Here is a 20660-nt window from a genome sequence, read left to right as displayed (position 1 = left end):
TCCTTTCACTCAACTTATCTGCATTATCTGTAATAATTTTTGCTCCCCTACTCTCCCTTTCACATCCTTGTTATTTCATGAAGATTAATTCTATCTGGGTTTAAACCTTTCATTAGCTTTTTATAACAGTGGTCTTACTGCATAATTGTCATCTATAGACTGGATTGATTATGCCATACAGCATAACTTGTCCTATATTTGTCCATTTTGTACAGTGTTTCACAAATTCTTGTTCCTTTTTCACCGACACATAGCGCTCTATTTTGCAAATGTGTCAGTTTCTTTAGTCACATATCTGTTGATGGACACTTGGAAGATTCCCAACTCTTTGCTATTGTAAATAATATTGCAGTAAACACGCAAGTGTAAACATTAGTTGCGTCTTTTTGTTTTTTATTGTTGTTGTGTATCATCCAGTTCTGTCCAACTGGAACAAGAGATTGCCCCTCCTTCTCCAGTGGAGCATCTGGTGGGTTTCTTATATTGTCTTATTGCTGTTTTCTAATTTTATTGCATTGTGGGCTGAGAAAATGCTTTGTATTATTGCAGTGTTATTTAAATTTATTGAGGCTTGCTTTGTGACCTAACATGATCCATTCTGGAGAATGTTCCATAAATACTGGAGAAAAAGGTATATTGAACTCTTTTAAGGTCATTAAGCTATATACTTTCATGAGATCAAATTAGTTAATTATATAGTTATTTTGTATCGTTGTTGATGTTTAAAGGCTGTCTTTCCTTGAGAATTGAGAGTAGTGTGTTAAAGTCTCCCAGTACTGTCACAATATCATCTATTTCATTTTTAGGTCTTTCAGTTATCTTGTGTATTTTGCAATTGTATCATTTTGCACATAGATATTTATTAGATTTACATGCTCTTGTTCTATTTAACTATGATATGCCTTGGTGGGGTTTTTTTTGAGATATAATTTATCTGGCGTTCACTAAGCAGAATTTCAAGAAGCAACATATGATCAAGAGGCAATGGTGATGAAGGAGGAAGTTCAGGCTGCTCTGAAGGACTTGGGAAAAAAAAAGCCCCAGGAATTTATGGAATACCAATTAACGTATTTCAACAAACAGATGTTGCCCTGGATCTGCTCACCAAGTTGTGCCAAGATATCTGGAGGACAATTACTTGACCAAGTGTTTGGAAGAGATCCATATTTATTCCCATTCCAAAAAAAGGTGACTCAACAGAGTGTGGAAATTATCAAACAACATTGCTAACATCACACATCAGGCAGTCAATTTGCAAAGAGAAGAGAAACCAACAAAAGAAACCATTTGTTGGGAATTCTTCAAAGATATAATGCTGAAGGAAAAACAAAACCTGCCTGTGTCAAATCACAATTCTAATATCTAAGTTTTTAATGTTTCTCAACCTCATACTACTTAGCAAGTCCCTTACACCCAGTGATATATAAACGCTGTAGTGTCTCTCAAACATAACAGGATTCAAAATATTTCAGGCACTAAAGAGAGTTCCTTTTTGCACTAGTCCTCCCTGGTGTCTCAGGAAGTTTGTGTTCAGCTCCCCCTGCAGTCCCCAGCACTGTGTCACTCACAGCACAGAAGTACTCAGCAGAGTCGCTCCAGCCAGCAGAGTGTTTCCTCAGGTTGAAGGAAGATTCACTTTTCTTAAATTCAGCCTCAAAACCATTGATGCCTTTGACCAGAGTTTCTCCTGAGAAGTACTTGAGGAGAAGCTGGAGGCCTTCACTGGGATACTGGACATACCAGTAGAGATAAGGAGTTCTGGTAACAGAATAGTTGCACCTCAACTCTAGTGAGAATCCTTCAGACACAGAAACTTGGACATCAAGCTGGGTCACTGACTGGGCTCTGGCATCTCCTGTAAAATTAGTATAAATAAGTTAAAGCAGTATAGACTTTACTACTTAAAGTATTTCCATTAGGAGTCTAAAACTGGGAACTATAATGAAATTTAACTTACTTGGGATAGAAATCATGCCGAACATTGAGAAAAGCAACAAAAGCATGGCCAAGCAGTGAAGACACACGGGCTCTATTCTGGAAGATCTCTTCTAAAAAGCCAGGAAAGTAGCTGAAGAAAAGCTCTCCAAAAAAGAGAGAGAGTTGTGAAGAAAATTAAGCTGTGCAGATTCTGTGTTCACATAATAATACAAAACCCTGAAGGCTTTGTGACTTCTAATCCTTGTTTCTTGCTGCTGTCAGCAAAGAAGTCATCTTTTTCTCCAGCCAGCTGCTGGGAGGAGGAGCTCTGCCAATGATAGCTGATCTTTCAACAGAACAAGACTCAGCATCGCCCTCTGGAGGTCAAACATAGAACTGAGGATCAAAAGTCCCCAAAAAGAGTTTATTCTGTTTTACAAAGAATGAGGCATCAAAAAAAAATAAAAAAAATAAATAAAAATTAAATAAAAATAATGAGCATCACCAGAATATCAGCTCACATGTTCCTATTAACAGATGCAGTCCTGTACATGCTCTATACCAGGAAATGTATAGGACAGCTACTTGGCTAATTGCCTGAAAGAGATCCATATTTGTTCCCATTCCCAAGAAAGATGATCCAATAAATGTGGAAATTATTGAACAATATCATATGTGAGCAAAATATTGCTGAAGATAATCCATAAACATGTAAGACAGTACAATGATAAAGAACTGACAGAAGTTCATGCTGTATTTAGAAAATATCATGGCACCAGGCATATCATTGCTGATGTAAGTAGAATCCGGGCTGAAAGCAGAGAATACCAGAAGAATGTCTCTCTGTGTTTTATTGCCTATGTAAAGGCATTTGACTGTGTGGACAATAACAAATTATGGCTAACGGTGAGAAAAATAAGGATCCCAGAACACTTAATTATGTTCATGAAACCTAGATTAAGAAGTTGTTTTCCAAACAGAGCAAGGGAACGCTGCATGGTTTAAAATTGAGAAAGGTGTGTGTGAGGGTTGTATCCATCCTCCATATCTATTCAGTCTGTATACTGAGGAAATCATTCATGAAGCTGGACTCTATGAAGACGAATGGGGTATCAGGATCAGAGAAGACTCCTCAACAATCTGTGTTATGCAGATGACACAACCTTGCTTGCTGAAAGTGAGGACTTGAAATACTTGCTGCAGAAGGTCAAATAATACAACCTTCAATGTGGAATGGATCTCAACATCAAGAAGACAAAAATCCTCACCACTGGACTGATAAGCAAAATCATAACATATGGAGAAAAGATTAAAATTGTCAACAATTTCATCTTGCTTGGATCCACAAGCAATACCTTTAGTACTAGCAGTCAGGAGAAAAGACGTATTGCAGTAGTCAAGTCTTCTCTCATGGACATCTCCAAAATGCCCTCAATGAATCATGTTTTGTTTTGGTTTTGTTTTTTTCGTCACCACCACTGGGTCTTCCTGAAATAGCTCTTTTCCTGCCACTTCTTTTTGTGCAGTGACTCTACAAATTTCTTTCATCTTCTTTTTTTTGCTTCCTTGTTCATTCAGAATGTTGCCCGTGGCATCCTTCAGAATTGCAACTTGAGGCTTAAATTTGGTTTTTCTTTCAAGTTCTTGCAGCTTAAAAATACTGTGAGTTCTTCTTTTTTTTGTTTTTCAACTCCAACTCTTTTCATATTTCATTATAATATTTTGCTTTGTCTTTTTCAGCTTCATCTCTTCTGCTTTGTTGTTTGTTTTTTCACTTTGGCAATTTTTCTTTTTTGGCTTCTTGACACTCTAGTCCAATTTTCCGAGTCTCTTCTGACATCCATTTTGGTCTTTTCTTTCTCTCCTGTCTTTGTAATGGCCCTTGCTATCTACATGAATGGTATCCTTAATGCCATCCCACAACTCATCTGTTTTTCAATAACTAGTGTTAAAGTCTCAGTCCTGTTCTTAAGATGATTTTCAAATTCAGGCGGCATAGATTACAGACCATATTTTTGTTCTTGTGGATTTGTTTCATTTTCTTCCACTTCCACATGAACTTGCACATGAGTAGTTGAAGGTCTTTTCCACAGTCAGTGCCTGGCTTGGTTTTAACTGGTGATATTGAACTTCAACAATTCTTTCCACAGATATAGTAAATTTTTTTAAATAGGAAAAGGACATGCTATTTTCCTTAAAAATAAATAATATAATATTGTGTGTTGCTTATTATAAACTACTGTAGTTGTTGTTGTTGTTGTTATTGTTGTTGATTGCCATCAAGACGAGCATGACTCATTTTGGCTCTAGGAACAAAAGACCTGAAGCCTTTCTATAACTATAATCACTTATCAAAGTTCATAGTTTCCAGAGGCATGTTGCGCACATTGTTTAGGAAGTAGATGCCACTCCTGCTTCCGACACACATCTTAAAATATAGTTCAAACAATTTATCCTTAAGAACCAAAAGAAACTGTAATTACATTCAAGATCTATTGAGCCTCAGTACTCCAAGACTTTGATGGAAATGTACAATTATTTGAACGAGTACATCTTATGATGTCCAAACCAAATATATTAGTTCAGTACCTATCATGGTCCATTAATTTTTCAAGATGTTGTTATACTGTTGTCAGGTATCATCAGGTCAAATTTGATTGACAACTGGCCTTCCAGTGGGTTTTCAGAGTCAAATAATCATAAAAGAGGAGATTTCCCATCTTTCTCCAATAGTAGTAGTAGATAGTGTTGAATTATAATGAATTCTTGGTACAGCATCCTTGCCTTTAAAGACTTATAATTTTTAAAACTACCATATTGTTGTTGTTGATTTTGATGATGATATTAAATGCCCTCAAGTCACTTCAGACCCATAGCAATACTGTATCCAAAAAAGTTTTTTTAAATATTATCTAGTCTTTTCCTATCTTCATAATTACTATGTCTGATTCCATTCTTATCATCACTTTGTTAAATTATCTCACTGAGAATCTTTCTCTTTTTCATTTGTCATCTACTTTATCAAGTATGATGGTAAAGTTATTAAGGACTGGTCCCTCCTGCTAACATGTGACCTCCTGGTCACTCCCTCTATCTCATTACTGTGAAGTTGGAACTCTCTTACAGCTGACCTTTCAGTGGGTTTTCAGACACTGTAAACTGCACCAGAGGAGATAATCTATCTTTCTCCCTCACAGCAACTGGTAAATTCGAACCACGTGACTTTGGGCTTGCAGTGCAAAATCTAGAACATAGTAACATGAGATTAAGTCTTACTATCTTTGCTTTACAGTAATGAAATAGAGGGAGTGAGTATCTAAGATAGAGTTCTTTAGTCTTCTGACAGTCACAAGAATATTCAATATTTTACACCATCACCACAGAGCAAAGACATCAACTCTTCTTGACTTTTCCTTATTTATTGTCCAGCTGTCACCTGTATGTGAGTGATTTAAAATATTATGACTTAGAGATTTCTTTGTTTTTTATTGTGAAAAACATGTATGGACGGGTGAGGGTTGGGAGCAGAAGAGTGAGGATGGGCAGGGATGAAATCACAGGACTGCACAATTTGGTGGGTGGGAAGAATAGGTGAAGGAAATGAGAAAGATTCAGCAGGGACCAGAAACGACAAGACAATGGTGAGCATAGTCCAGTGGTGATTAATTTTTTATTTATTTATTTTAACAAAGAAATTGTCATATTCACTTGTAGGTTTCTCATTTGGGAATGGGGCACAGACTCTGGCTTCTTCATGCTGAACAGGGGTGCTGATGTGAAGGGTAAAGGGGAGCCCTATGAACCTGAAGAAAGGATAAAAATCACGCTCGCAAGTGTTGAGGACTTTCGTTCCTAGGGTCACTATGAGTCGTCTGCAACTCAACGGCACTTAACAACACAACAACATAGGAAAGGGAGGGAACCTAGAGAGAACAAACTTGTGAGTTACAAATAGAAGGGCTTTGAACGTGTTACTTACAGGTGTACTGAGTGAGAGTTGGAGGAAAATGGCTTAGATAAAATTCTTTGTATACCATAGGCAGTTTTCCCCAGCAACCTGAAGGCTCTTTCCAGGGCCCTGACAGCACACACTTGGGTTGGCCAACAGCTCACCTCGAGGGTTGAACGTTGAACGTCTCTCCCTGGGGGCCAAGCAGCATACCGCGAGGGCCTCCCCAGGGGCTGGGTGGCACACCCCAGGGGCTGAAGGGCTCCTGGCTGACCCCAGGAGCTGAACAGCTATCCCCGTGAAGCTGTGGCGGCAGCGTGGGCTTGGCAGAGGGTGCTGGGAACCGTGGGACCCATGAATTCATTTTTGAGAATCTTTTTTTTTGTTTTTTGTTTTGGTTTGTTTTTTTTTTTATAGACACAGTATTTTATTGCTGTTCTTTTTTGTTTGTTTGTTTGTTTGTTTGTTTTTTGTTTTATTATTATCATTATTAAATTTTATTAGTTTCAATGAACATTCACAGGGATTCTGGGCTTTCACTCCTTCATTGTCGCACCATTCTCTCCACCCTCCTTCCCAGTTTGTTCTTCTTCCCCGCCATCCGAATGTCTGTTTTAATTTGTTCTCTTGATATTGAGCCTCGATCCATATTGAAGATCAATAACTGTTTAATTGTTCAATTATAGATAAACAGGACTGTGGAGAGCCATGGTGGCCCATTTCAACGCAGCTTGCTGCTCCTGCAATATATTGCTTCCTCTGCCACCACCATCTTGGTTCCCCCTAAAGATTTCTTAATTTCTTGACTGCCTCTTCTATGGATTCTACTGTCAAAAGTACAAATAAGTCAATCTTGGAAGAAGTGCAACCAAGAGTAGACAAGGATAGGGAAACTTAGTTTCACATACTTTGGGCATATTATCAGAAGATAAGTTGTTGGGAAAAGACATCAGACTGGGAAGTGTGCAGGGTCAGAGAAAGAAAGCAGACAGACTCTCAATAAGATGGATTGACTCCATGATTGTAACAATGGGCTTGAGCATATCAAAGACCATGGAGGTTGTTCAGATCTGTTGTTTATAAAGGTGCTAAGAATTGTGGTCAACTTGATGATACCTGACAATAGCCATACTTCTATGAAAATAGAAGCAAGAATGGTGAAATTTCATCTCACATATTTTGGGCATGATGCCATGAGAGATCAGTCCTTGGAAAACACAACATACTGGGGAAAAAACATCATAGAGTCATTGAAATAGAAGAGCCTCAATGACATGGATTGGCACAGTGATTACAATGAACATGATTCAGGATAGGGCAAAGTTCAGATCTGTTGTTTAAAGGATCAGGAGCAGAAACCAGTCCTTGGGGAGGGATGTCATGCTTGGGAGGGTGGAGTGACAGCACAGGGAGGAAGAACCCCTATGAGATGGATTGATTCAGTGACTGGGGTAATGGGGGTAGATGTGTCAGAGACAATAAGATTGGCACAGGATAGATCAGGATTTAGGGCTGTTGTATATAGGGTTGCTATGACTTGACGACATGTAACAACAACAATAACAACATAAGTTATAGTGGACTCAGTGACACCTAACAACAACAACTTTTAGAGGCATTAATTGTGAGTCCAAGTAAAATTAAATCTTTAATAATTTTAATCTTTTCTCAGTTAAGTATTATTTGTTCATAGGTCCAGTTGTTTAAAGTGTTTTTTTCTTTAAATTGAAGGATAATCTATTCAACGAGTGCTTCAAGTCCTCTTTATTTTCAGCAGCAAGACTGTGTAACCTGCATATGACAAGTTATTAATGAGTAGTAAAGTCCATGAGAGGGGACTGCTCCTTTTTCTCCCAGAGGCTGGTGGATTTGAACTGTCAGAGAAGTGCAACCTTTGGGTTAGCAACATAACTATGCATTAAAGCGCCCAGACTCAGGAGATAATTTCTATCATTAGGAGAAACAAAATATACTTTTTGCTTTCACATAAATTGTCAAAAATTAGTGTATCTTTTCTCTATAACAGTTCTTAAAGAAATACTAAGAATTTTTAAATCATTTATTCCTCTTGCTAAATGTTTAACATTTACTTAAACTCACATAAACATAGTGTGGTTCTTTTTTTTTTTTACTGTGATTTTAATGAAAGTTTACAGAAAAGTTGCAGTTTCATTCATTCATCATTGCACATTTTCCTCCTTACTTCTCCACTTAAAAAAAAAATAAAATCATTCATTTTTGCATAATTTCCTCCCTTTCTCGCACCTTTCCCCCCAGTACACTTTGCTATTCTGGACTGTTGTCAGACAAATAATACCTAATTATATATTCCTTTTAAACAATTCTTCTTCGTCTGTTCCAATACAGTATTCATTATTCATACCCTCTTTTCTTAGTTTCTCCCCAACCTCCTTGTCAGTCCTGGTTTCTAACATTGGTTTTATGTAGTATTTGTCCTTTTGTGACTGAGATATTTCACTCAGCATAATGCCCTCCAAGGTCACCCATGTTGTGTAATATTGTATGAGTTCCTGCATTTCAGTGCTGCGTAGTATTCCATTGTGTGAATATACCATCATTTTTCTATCCATTCATTTGTTGATGGGCACTTGGGTTGCTTCCATCTTTTGCTATTGTGAATAACATGGCAATAAACATAAGTGTTCATGTGTCTGTTAGGATGGCAGCTCCGGTTTCTTTAGGATTTATTCCTGATCATGAAAGTGCTGGGTCAAATGGTATTTCTATTTCTAACTTTTTTAAAAAGCAACATACAGTCTTTCATAATGGTTGCACCATTTTACACTCCCACCAACAGTGAATAAAGTTTACAATCTCTCCAAAATCTTGCCAGCATTTATTGTTTGCTGCTCTGTTGAACTTTGCTATTATTTTTGGGGTGAGATGATATAGTTGTTTTTATTTGCATCTCTCTGAGAGCTAGGGATATTGAACATTTCCTCATGTATTTGTTTCCCATCTAAATGTCTTCTTTGGTTAAGTGTCTATTCATAGCCTATGTCCATTTTGCAATTAGGTTGTTTTACCTTTTTCTTGTTGAGGTACTGGACTAATCTATAATTTTTAGGTATGAGACCCTTATGAGATGTGTCATTACCAAATATTTCCCCCCAGTCTGTGGGCTTCCTTCTTATCCTGTTGGAGAAGATATTTTTGATGTGAACATGGATTTGATTCTTAGAAGGTCCTGTTCATCTATTTTATTCTTTCAAGGTTGTAGGTTTTTCAAGATGCTTAGAAGACTGTCCATATTGTGGATTAGGGCTTCTAGAGTTCTTCCAAGCTTTTCTCTGATGAAGTTTATTGTCCTTGGTTTTACTCCTAGGCCTGTGATCCACTTTGAGTTAGTTTTTGTGTATGGTGTGAGGTGTAGGCCTTGCTTAAGTTTTCTGCAGATATTTTTGCCAACACCATTTATTAAAGAGGCTTTCATTTCCCCACTTATCTGATTTCCTCTCCTTGTCAAAAATCAGTTAACCATAGGTAGATGAGCTGACTTCTGGGTTGTCAATTCTATTCCATTGATCTGTCTGTCTGTCACTGTACCAGCACCATGCTGTCTTGACCACCAAGTAGTAGGATTTGAGATCAGGGAGTGAGACGCATCCTATCTTATTTCCCTTTTTCAGGAGTGCTTCACTTATTTGGAGTCTCTTTCCATCTCAGGTGAAATTGTAAATTGCCTTTTCCATCTCGTTAAAGAATGGGATTAGTGTTTGTATTGGGATTGTATTGAATTTGTGGATTGCTTTTAGTTGAATTGTCATTTTCACAATATTGAGTCTTTTATCCATGAGCAAGGGATATTCTTCCATTTCTCCATGTCTCTTTTTGTTTCTTGTAGTAATGTTTTGTAATTTTCTTTGAATAGGCATTTTTGTGTTTCTAGTTAGATTTGTTCCCAACTATTTAATCTTGTGTTTAGCTATTGTGATGAGTATTGTAGGTATTCACCATCCTAAGAATCTCTCTTCTAAATTGGAGCATTTAAAAAATACCATTCTTAGAAAGGTGGAGGGTCAGAAAAACAGTAGAAAACGCTCAACAAGACTACGTTATCTCTGACATAGTTGAATCCATTGTCACAGTCACTGTGCAAGCATCGTGTTTGGAAAGGCAGAGAGTCAGGGAAAGTGAGGAAGACTCTCATGAGATGGATTTCACTCAGTGACTCTAACAATGAGCTCAAGGATGTCAGAGATAATGAGTATGGCACAGGATAGAACAAGGTTCAGGTCTATTATTCATAGGGTCACCATGAATCATACTTGACTCAGCAGCATCTAACAAAACAAAAAAAAGTGAGGGGAAACAATCAGCACATTACCAACAGGAAAAAAGGATTAGAGGGAAACCATTTCAATATTATGAAGTTGAGAAACACTGTATATTTGCAAGAAAAAGAGAAACATACAATATTATCTCACTTTTGGGAATGTAGTTAATGAGTGAAAACCAAAACTCTCCTGTGTCACATCACAACTCCTATACATAACTTTTTCATGTTTTTCAACCTCATACTGCTAACCAAGTCTCTGTACACTTGTGTCCACTGTTGCATGAATACTGTGATGCCTCCCTACATAGTGGAATTCAAAACCTTTCAGATTTAGCTATTTCAAGGACTAAGAGAAGTTCATGTTTGCACTAGTCTCCCTGTCTGTCTCAGGAAGTTTGTGTTCAGCTCCCCCTGCAGTTCCCAGCACTGTGTCACTCACAGCACAGAAGTACTCAGCAGAGTCGCTCCAGCCAGCAGAGCGTTTCCTCAGGTTGAAGGAAGATTCACTTTTCTTAAATTCAGCCTCAAAACCATTGATGCCTTTGACCAGGGTTTCCCCTGAGAAGTACTTGAGGAGAAGCTGGAGGCCTTGCCTAGGGTACTGGACATACCAGAAGAGGTAAGGTGTTGCACCATAGGAGTAGTTGCACCTCATTTCCAGTGAGGACCCTTCAAACACAGAGACTTCGATGTCCAGCTGGGTCACTGACTGGGCTCTGGTTTCTCCTACAAAATCAATGTTATTACAGTGAAAGTAGTGCAAACAAGACTAAGGGGGGGGAAATGTTTCCATTAATAATCTATGGAACTATAAATAATGAAATTTTACTCACTCAGGGCAAAAATTATCCCCAGCACTTGCATGAGCAACAGGAGCATGGTTCAGCAGTGGAAACAACTTCTTTCCTAAACGGTGTATGAGCTCTTCTTCGTGGTTGTGGAGCTGTGGGGAGGTGAAATTGGACTAATATTTTGCTTAGATAAAAATAGTAAAACTTCTGAGATGAGCCTGGAAGACTTCTAACCCTTATTTCTTGTCACACTCTGTTTAATATTTAGTTAGAATTCTTCAGTGAGTGACAGGGAGGAGGAGCTAAGTCAATGATGGAGATTTTCCAACAAAAATAAGACACTGTATTTAAGCAGTATCGCCCTCTAGAGGCCAGACCTAGAATAAGAATCCAGAGATCCCAAAGAGTTGATTTGTGTGTTCATTCTATTTTCCAAAATAAAATAAAACTTGCATGTTCTTTTTTTCTAAAACTATGATGGCATTTTCACTCTCTTGACTTTGCTCTTTTAGCAAATAGGCAAATACCAGAGAAAGGATAGACAGGGTAGCAGTAACACGGGAGGCACACTAGAGCGAAAGAGGTAATAAACAAACTCTGTTTACATCCTATATTAAACAATATATAACAAGCTCAGCCAAATGTTGAAACTAACATTTACGTTGTTTACTGCCAGAAGTCCAGGCTGGGTTTAGAAGGGGTCGTGGTACTAGGGATATTACAGCTGATGTTAGATGAATCTTAGCTGAAAGCAGAGAATACCAGAAGAATGTCTATCTGTGTTTCATTGATTATGCAAAGGCATTTGACTGCGTGGATCGTAACAAACTGTGGCTGACTCTGAGAAGAATGGGAATCCCAGAACATTTAATTGTGCTAATGTGAAACCTATACTTGGACCAAGAGGCAGTCGTCAGAACAGAGCAGGGCAACACTGCATGGTTCAAAATTGGGAAGGGTGTACGCCAGGGATGTGTCCTATCTCCATACCTTTTCAACCTGTATGCAGAGCAGATCATCCGAGAGGCGGGGCTCTATGAGGAGAAGCGTGGCGTTAGGATTGGTGGAAGATCTATCAACAATCTGCGTTATGAGATGACACAACCTTGCTCGCTGAAACTGAGGAGGACCTCATGCACTTGCTGCAGAGGGTCAAGGACTGCAGCTTTCAATATGGACTGAGGCTCAATGTCAAGAAGACAAAAATTCTCACCACTGGACCAATCGGTAACATCAGGATGGATGGTGAAGAGATTGAGATTGTTCACAGCTTCAGTTTGCTTGGCTCCACGGTCAACACTCTTGGCGAAAAAACGTATTGCGATGGGAAAGTCTGTGGTTAGGGACCTCTCCAAAATACTCAAGAGCAACAGTGTCTCTCTGGAGAGTAAGGTCCGCCTGATACAGGCCATGGTTTTTGCAATCACTTGTTATGCATCAGAGAGCTGGACAATGACTAGGGAGGATAGAACGAGAATTGACGCCTTTGAGCTGTGGTGCTGGAGAAGAGTATTGAATGTACCATGGACTGCCAAGAAAACAAACAGATTCATCGTAGAGAGGATTAAACCAGGCTGCTCCTTGGAGGCAAGGATTCTGGGGCTTCGCCTGACATACTTTGGACATGTTGTAAGGAGAGACAGGTCTTTAGAGAGGGACATCATGCTGGGTAGAGTAGGGGGACAGCGCAGGAGGGGAAGACCCTCTATGAGATGGATTTATTCAGTGACTGGCGTACTCGGGATGGGTGTGTTCAAGGGCAATGAGATTGGCACAGGATAGAGCACGGTTTAGGGCTGTTGTACATAGGGTCGCTTTGAGTCGCAAATGACTCGACGGCACATAACAACAATAACAACTTATGCTTCAATCTAAGATAATCTTCATCTCATATAGGAAAAGGAATTGTTACTTTCCAAACAAAAATGGTAAAGAATATGGTATCATAAGGTCTTCATTCTAACTATTAATACATATTAAAATACAATTCAAGCATTTTATTCCCATTCAGGACCAAAAATAGCTTTTCATCATGTTCAGGAACTATTGCGCTTCACTACACATATAATCACAGTATAAATGTAAAATTACTTAAATGATTTATTTTATTATTATTATTATTATCATTTTTGTGTGAGTGTACCGTCAAATCAGATCCGACTGGTACAGGAGGAGATTGTCCCTCCTTCCCCGACAGAGCATCTGGTGGATTCGAACTGTGCGCTTCTGGGATTGTAGTTGCAGCTCCTTGCCACTAGGCCACAAGAGCTCCCCTTTAAATGATTTCTTCTCTAGAAGTACTTTAAATATTCACACATTAGTTTATGGACCTCTAATTTAAGTCTATATCTTGATAATAGGTGGAGAAAGAATTGAAACTGTTACTCATTTTCTCTTACTTGGACCCACAAATCAACATCTTTGGTGTCAGCAGTTAGGAGATAAATAAACATACTGCTTTGGGCAAGTCCACTGTTAGGAACCTCTCTAAAATACTAAAGAGCAATGATGTCAATCTGAAGACTAAGATGTACCTGATTCATGCTGTGGTCTTTTCCAATACTTGATATTCATCTGAGAGTTGGACAACATATAAGAATAACAGAAGGATAATTGGTGCCTTTGAACTGGTGTTGGAGAAGAGTACTGAATAACAGATGGACTGTCAAATAAACAGGTGTGTCTTAGAAAAGGTGCAGCCAAAATGCTCCTTGGAATCACAGATGGCAAAGCTTCAGTTCTCATACTTCAGACATATTGCCAAGATAGACTACTTTTTAGGAGAGGATATCATGCTTGGAAGGGTAGAGATTCAGAGAAAGAGAAGAAGACCCCCATTGAGATGATGGACACAGTGCCAGCAGCAATGGGCTCAAGTGAATCAGAGATGGTGAGGATGGCATAGAATAGGACAAGATTCAGATCTGTTGCTCAGAGAGTCACTGTGGGTTGAGCTTGACTTGATGGCATCTAAAAACAGCAACTTTAGTCAACAGCATTGAGTGATAAGAAATGTACAGCACAGCACACCTGCCTTCAAGAACTTAAAAAAAAACACCACACAAACCAACTCTAAATATGTATTATTGTTGTTGTGGTGGTGGTGGTGGTTAGGTGCCCTTGGATCACATCAGACTAATAGAAACAGAGTGCAACACTAGCTAGTCTTTTGCATGTCCACAATCATTGTTGTTTCAGCAAATTATGGCAGCCTTTATAACAATCCATCTCATTGTTTTTCTTTTTCATTGACCCTATACTTGACCAAGCATGATGTCCTTTTCCAGGGATTAGTTTCTCCTGATATTGGTTCCTCCTTATTTCCAAAGGGCAATAAGTCTCACTATTCTAATTTCTAAGGTTATTTTTGCTGTATTTATTCCAATAAAGATTTCTTCATTTTTCTGGCTGTCAAAAATACATTCAATACTCTGTACCATTACAATAATTCAGAGGCATCTACTCTTCTTCTGTCTTCCTTTTCATTGCCCATGTTTCACTGCATTTGAAGTGATTAAAGATACTGTGGTGGAGTCAGGCACACTTTAGTCCTCAAGGTGCATCTTTGCTTTTTAATACTTTAAAGATATCTTTTTTTCTTAATTGTATTATTTTTATGTGTACCATCAAATCAGATCTGACTGGTACAGGAGGAGATTGCCCCCTCCTTCTCCAGCAAAGCATCTGGTGGATTTGAACCGCGTGCTTCTGGGATTGCAGTGCAGCGTCTTGCCACTAGGCCACCAGAGCTCCCTAAAGAGATCTTTTAAAGTAGATTTATTTAGTGCAATTTTTATTTCATGACTGCTGCTTCCTTAATCATTGACTGTGAGTCCATGTAAAATGAAATCCTTAACAATTTTCATCTTTTCTTGGTTACATATGATTTGCTCATTGATCCAATTGTGAGAGGTTTTTGTTTCTTTTATAATGTTTTATTTTTATTAGGTGCCTTTGAGTCAAGTACAACTCGGAGTAACCTTATGAACAACAGATCTGAACCTTGTTCTAGCCTGTGCTAGTCTCATCCTATGCTAGCCTCTGACATACATAAGCCCATGCTACAGTCACTGTATCAAGCCCTCTGGTTAAGGGTCTTCCTCCCCTTCACTGGTCCCTCGCCTTTCCAAGCTTGATGTACCTTTCCAAGGAATAACTTGTCCTAAAAATATGCCCAAAGTATGTGCATGGAAGCTTTGTCATTTTGTCTCTGAGGAGCACTGGCTATACTTTATTTAAGATTTATCTGCTTGTTCTTTTGGCAATCCATGGGATATTCAGTAATCTTCTGTAATACTACAACTCAAAGGCATCAATTCTTTTGTCATCCTTATTTATTGTCCAGATTTCAGATGCACAGCAAGTGATTGAAAAGACCATGCCCTGAATCAAGCACACTTTCTTTTTTTTTAAATTTCTTTATTTTTCATTTCAATGAACATCTACAGAGATTTTGGAATTCCATTCATTCATTGTTGCACCCCTCTCCCCGCCCCCTCCCCGTTTGCTCCTCTCCTTCAAACGCAAAAGAAAAACTCCCTCATTGGTAACGCAATCCCCCACACACATCCCCCAACCCCCAAATACAATCCACCCTGCAACCCTCATTCCGTAGTCTTACGATAAACATAATGCCCTAAAATATAAAATATTCTCTCCCCCAAAGACTTCAATGCCATAAACATATTTCATCCAGTTTTTCTTCTCAGTCTTACCCCCATCCCGATGTCAGCCTCATTCTACAACAGAGGCACCATATAGCATTTGTCCCTCTGTGACTGAGATACCTCACTCAGCATAATGTCCTCCAGGGTCACCCATTTTGAATAATATTGCATGAGTTCCTTATTTTTCAATGCAGCATAATATTCCATTGTGCGAATATACCACAGCTTCTCTACCCACTCGTTTGTTGATGGGCATTTGGGTTGTTTCCAACTCCTTGCTATTGTAAACAAAGCCGCAATAAACATGGGTATGCATATATCTACTTGGGTGCCATTTATGGTCTCTTTAGGGTATATTCCCAGTAGTGGAATTGCTGGGTCAAATGGTATCTCTATTTGCAACTTTTTAAGAAAGCGTCACATTGCTTTCCACAGTGGTTGCACCATTTTATACTCTCACCAACAGTGAATAAGGGTTCCAGTCTCTCCACAACCTCGCCAGCATTTTTTGCTTGTTGTTCTGTTAAATTTTGCTAGTCTTACTGGGGTGAGATGATATTTCATAGTTGTCATGATTTGCATCTCTCTCAGAGCTATGGATTTTGAACATTTCTTCATGTGCTTGTTGGCCATCTGAATGTCTTCCTTGGTGAAGTGTCTGTTCATATCCTGCAAGCACACTTTCAAACTGACATCATTGTTCCTAAAAAATTTGGGGAGGTTCTTGACTGCACACTTTCCCAAGGCAAGGGTCTTGACTGTGGATCCTAGTAAGATGAAATCATTGACAATTTCAGTCTTTCCTGTATCTATCATTATGTTGCCTATCAGTCAATGGTGGGACTTTTGTCTTCTTGATGTTGAGATGTAATCCATATTAAAGGCTGTAGCCTTATCTTCTGCAGCAAGCCCTTCGAGTCCTTTTTACTTTCAGCAAGCAAGTTTGTGTCATCTGCATACTACAGGTTGTTGATGTGTCTTCCTTGAGACCGTATTCTTCTTCATAGAGTCCAGCTTCATGAATGTTTGTTTCCTCAGCTTATAGATTGAATAGGTATGGACAAAGAATACAATGCTGATGTACACCTTTCCTGATTTTAAACCATCCAGTGTTCCTTTGCTTTTTTTGGACAACAGCTTCTTGATCTAGGTAAATATTGCATAGAAGCATAATTAAGTATTCTGGGATTCCTATTCTCCTCGGTATTAGCTATAATTGGCTATGATGCACACAGCCAGATGCTTTGCATAGTCTTCTGGTATTTTCTTCTTTCAGCCAGAATCCATATGACATCAGCAATGACATTCTTGGTGCCACAGCCTCTTGTAAACCCAGCTTGAACTTCTGATAGTTCTCTCTCAATGTACTGTTTTAACCGTTTTTTTATGATCCTTACGGTATTTTGCTTGTGGTTTATATTAGTGGTATTATTTGATAATTCCCACATTCTGTCAGATCACTTAATAATGGAAACAAATATGGATCTCTTCCAGTGACTCTTCTCCAAATTCCCTGGCATAGACTGGTGATCATGTCCAGGGCTGCATTTAGTTGAAACATGTCAATTGGTATCCCATTAATTCCTGTGGCCTTTTGGGTTTTTTTGCCAGTGCTTTATTTTATTGCCAATGCTTTAAGTGCTAACTTTTTCCTTCGTTACCATTGGCCCTTATTCATATGTTACTTATGGAAATATTTCAGTGTCAACCAATTCTTTTTTATATAGTGACTCAGTGAATACCCTCCAGCTTCTTTTGAAGCTTCCTGCATCATTCAAGAGTGTGCCCATATCATCTCTTGGTATTCTCTTAATTTTCTTTTCTTATTTTTTTGCAGTTCTTTCAGCTTGAAAAATGCTGAGTTCTTTCCTTTTTTTTATTCTCTAATTCTAACCCTTTACACATTCTGCTATAGTGTGCTGCTTAATCTTCTTGAGCTGCCCTTTGAAATCTTCTGTTCACCTCTTTTACTTCAGCATCTCTTCCTTTTGTTTTACTTCTCTTTATAGTAAGAGGTAATCTGATCTCAAGGCAATATGATCTTTCTTCTTCATCAACAGGGGCTCCACGTCTTCTTCTTTTTCCACAAGAAGATTGTGTCATCCACTTGTCTCTCAAAACTCAAACTCATTGTTGTTGAGTCATAACCAACTCATTGCTTATCTTCTATTGGGTTCTGAGGCTGTAAGTTACATGGGAAAAGATTGTCTATCTTTTCATTCAGAGCCTGTGATGGATTTGAACTGACAGAGAAGCACAACTCCCTATGGACTAGACCACCACTGAGCATGTTGTTAATGTGTCTTCCTCCAACATTTATGCTGCATTCTTTTTTCACATACCACAGCTTCTCAGATTTTTTGGTTCACAGTCCGAATTGATCAAGTATAGAAAAATTATATGCCTAACTTATATCTCTCTCCTGATATGAAACTAAGTGAAATGCTTTGCTTTTCTAGAAAGATCAACTCTTGGTCTATATTCAGGTCCCACAAAAGCATAGTTAAAGGTTCTGGAATCCCGATTCTTTGAAATGTAATCCATAATTTGTTATTATCCACATGGTGAATAAATTATAGTGCCTTACAGTGGTTCTATAGGACAGAGAAGACCTGCCCCATAAGTTCCCAAGGCTGTGGTCTTTTATAGAAGCCAAGTATTCTATCTTTCTCCCTAAAGAAGTGGGTGCATTCAATCTTCCAACCTTTCAGTTAGCAATGGAACAATTAACCACTGTGCCAGCAAAACTGGTTTAATTAAGAAGCAAATGAAAATCTCAATTCTCTCTTTATAAATATGTGGTCTTGTGTCTAACTCCTTTCTTTTATTTATTTCTACCTTTAAAAACTTACTATTTGAAGTTTCACAAGGAAATCACTTCTTCTTGCTCAGCTTGTCAAGTAGATATTAAACATTGTGAAAAGAAAATTATAGCAAGGGTCAAATTTGCTCAAACATATTGATTTTATTTAGAAATAAGTGGGACAGAAACAGGACAGCATCTGTTCTAAAAGTAGAAACTCCCAAGAAGGATACAAAGCAGAAGGGTCTTTATAGACAAAAGTTCACAACGCAACAAGGAAGCCACAGTGAACAATTGAAGTTTGGATGTGTATTAGAATTTAATTCAGAAGCAATTAGTTTGTGAACATCTATATTTCTTGATGTAAATTCAGAATTTAATTTTTATCATTAACTGTGATACTATGCTTAGTGAGACTTGAAAAGACTAGGAAATGGCAGTTGGCTCTCTGGAAGAGTATAATTGAAAGTGGATTACAATTATTAGGCAAATCCAGAGAGGGAAATTCACCCTTGAAATCTGTATGTAATCTGGGAATTGACCTGGTGTGTGTCCTTAATAACTTACTAAAAATAACTGAAAGACCATGAATCACAGCTCCAACCACCATGTAGCCAAAGACATAGAACAAATTCTGTAAAACATTTCAAGCTGTAATAGTATAAGAATCTTGGTCCTTTGCCCACTAGCTGCTCTGATGGCATTTGACTGCATTTTCTGGAACATTACTTTTACTACTTTTGAAAACCTGCTGAAGGGTCAGTGATGAGTTGGTCCAAATTTGCAGATATGCAACAACAATAATATCTGGTGGCATCGTGGTTAAGGAGTTGTCCTGCCAACCTAAAGTGAAGCAATGCAAATCCACCTGCTGATCTGCAGGAGAAAGATGGACAATCTCCTACTGTTCAATTAATAGCTTCTGAAAACCTGCTGGAGGGTGAGCAGTTCTGACTTGACAGCAATCAATTGTTGTGTTCTTGTAGTATCATAAACATGATGGATCACAATTGCCACCAATTATGATTTATTGATGATTTTGTCTCCAAATTATATCAATGAAAGTCATGACTGTGATGTGTTAAATCCCTTCAGCTTCATGCTCATAATTTCATTCATTTGGGAATAATTTTGTCTTTTTCTAGTCTTAGTCTTGTTTATGTATCCATAGAAAGTCCTCTACAGAATATGTTTGACTTTGGAGTATCCTTTTTTTTTCCCTCCTAGAGAAGATGGCAGACATTCTTCTTATTTAGGACTTAAGAGAAATTCCTAACTAAATTAAAGTGATTGGGGAAAGCCTAATTGGTTGCTTTATGTTTCCAATTCAGAGAAGGTTATGAACTTTCAAGAAATAGAAACTTAGGTTTCAGTTTGCTGACTTGGGGCTTAGCAGGAATGATGCACTCTAAAATCTTCAGGTTAACAGTGTATGCAAATTTATTTGCTCTGGATATGCCCCTGAACAATGTTTCCTTGGGTGAGTTGAGACAAGATCAGGAGACTATAATAGCATATAACTTTTTTTATCTATTATATTCAGAATCACAAATTCTAGTTGAGGAATTGGGGACAAAGTTGGCTTTTACTCTGTAGTCAGGGGCCTCTCCAGTATTGAAGATCGATGATGTCACTTCAAGGACTAAAGTTACCTGATTTTTGCTATGGTTTTTGTAATCACTTGTTACATATCTGGGAGCTGGACAATGAATAAGGATGACAGAAAAAGAATTGACGCCTTTGAGTTGTGGTGTTGAAGAGGAGTAGTGAATAGCCCGTGTACTACCAAAGGAATAAACAGATATATCTCAAAGAAAGTGTAGCCAAAGTGTTCCTTGGAGACAAAGATGATAAAGCTTCATCTCACATACTTAGGGCATGTTGGTAGGACAGGTTATGCCTTGGAGCCTTGGAGAAGGACGTCATGTTTGGAAAAGTTGCAGAACAACAAACAAGAGGAAGACTCTTAATCAAATGGATTGACACAGTACTTGCACAGTACTCACTGAGCTTGAGTGTGTCAGAGATTGTGAAGATGGCACAGGGTAAGACTGTTTTCAGATATACTTTTTGTAGGGTCTCTATGAGTTGTATTCAGCTGGACGGCACCTAGTGACAACAAAAACATATCACTGAAGCATTGTCTGTAGATATGTTTATAAATTGTTCTTCTGTGAATTTGGCTAGACTTCACACCAACTTGAGTACCTCATTGGGTGGTAGTTGACAGCAA

At 38.3% G+C, this 20660-nt stretch overlaps 1 gene segment (V, D, J or C); it reads right to left on the bottom strand.

Annotated features, from left to right (window-relative positions):
• Positions 1–10512: 10512 nt before the first annotated feature.
• LOC102844291 lies at positions 10513–11045 on the bottom strand. The segment is given in 2 exon segments: positions 10513–10892; positions 11000–11045. Coding segments are annotated over 2 exon segments (426 nt in total).
• Between the last annotated feature and the right edge of the window lie 9615 nt (positions 11046–20660).

The sequence above is a fragment of the Elephantulus edwardii genome, unplaced genomic scaffold (assembly GCF_000299155.1).
Source record: "Elephantulus edwardii isolate Elephantulus edwardi_28Jun2011 unplaced genomic scaffold, EleEdw1.0 scaffold00026, whole genome shotgun sequence".
Taxonomy (NCBI): Eukaryota; Metazoa; Chordata; class Mammalia; order Macroscelidea; family Macroscelididae; genus Elephantulus; species Elephantulus edwardii.
The sequence above is the reverse complement of the archived record's forward strand: the minus strand, read 5'-3'. Positions and strand labels throughout refer to the sequence as shown.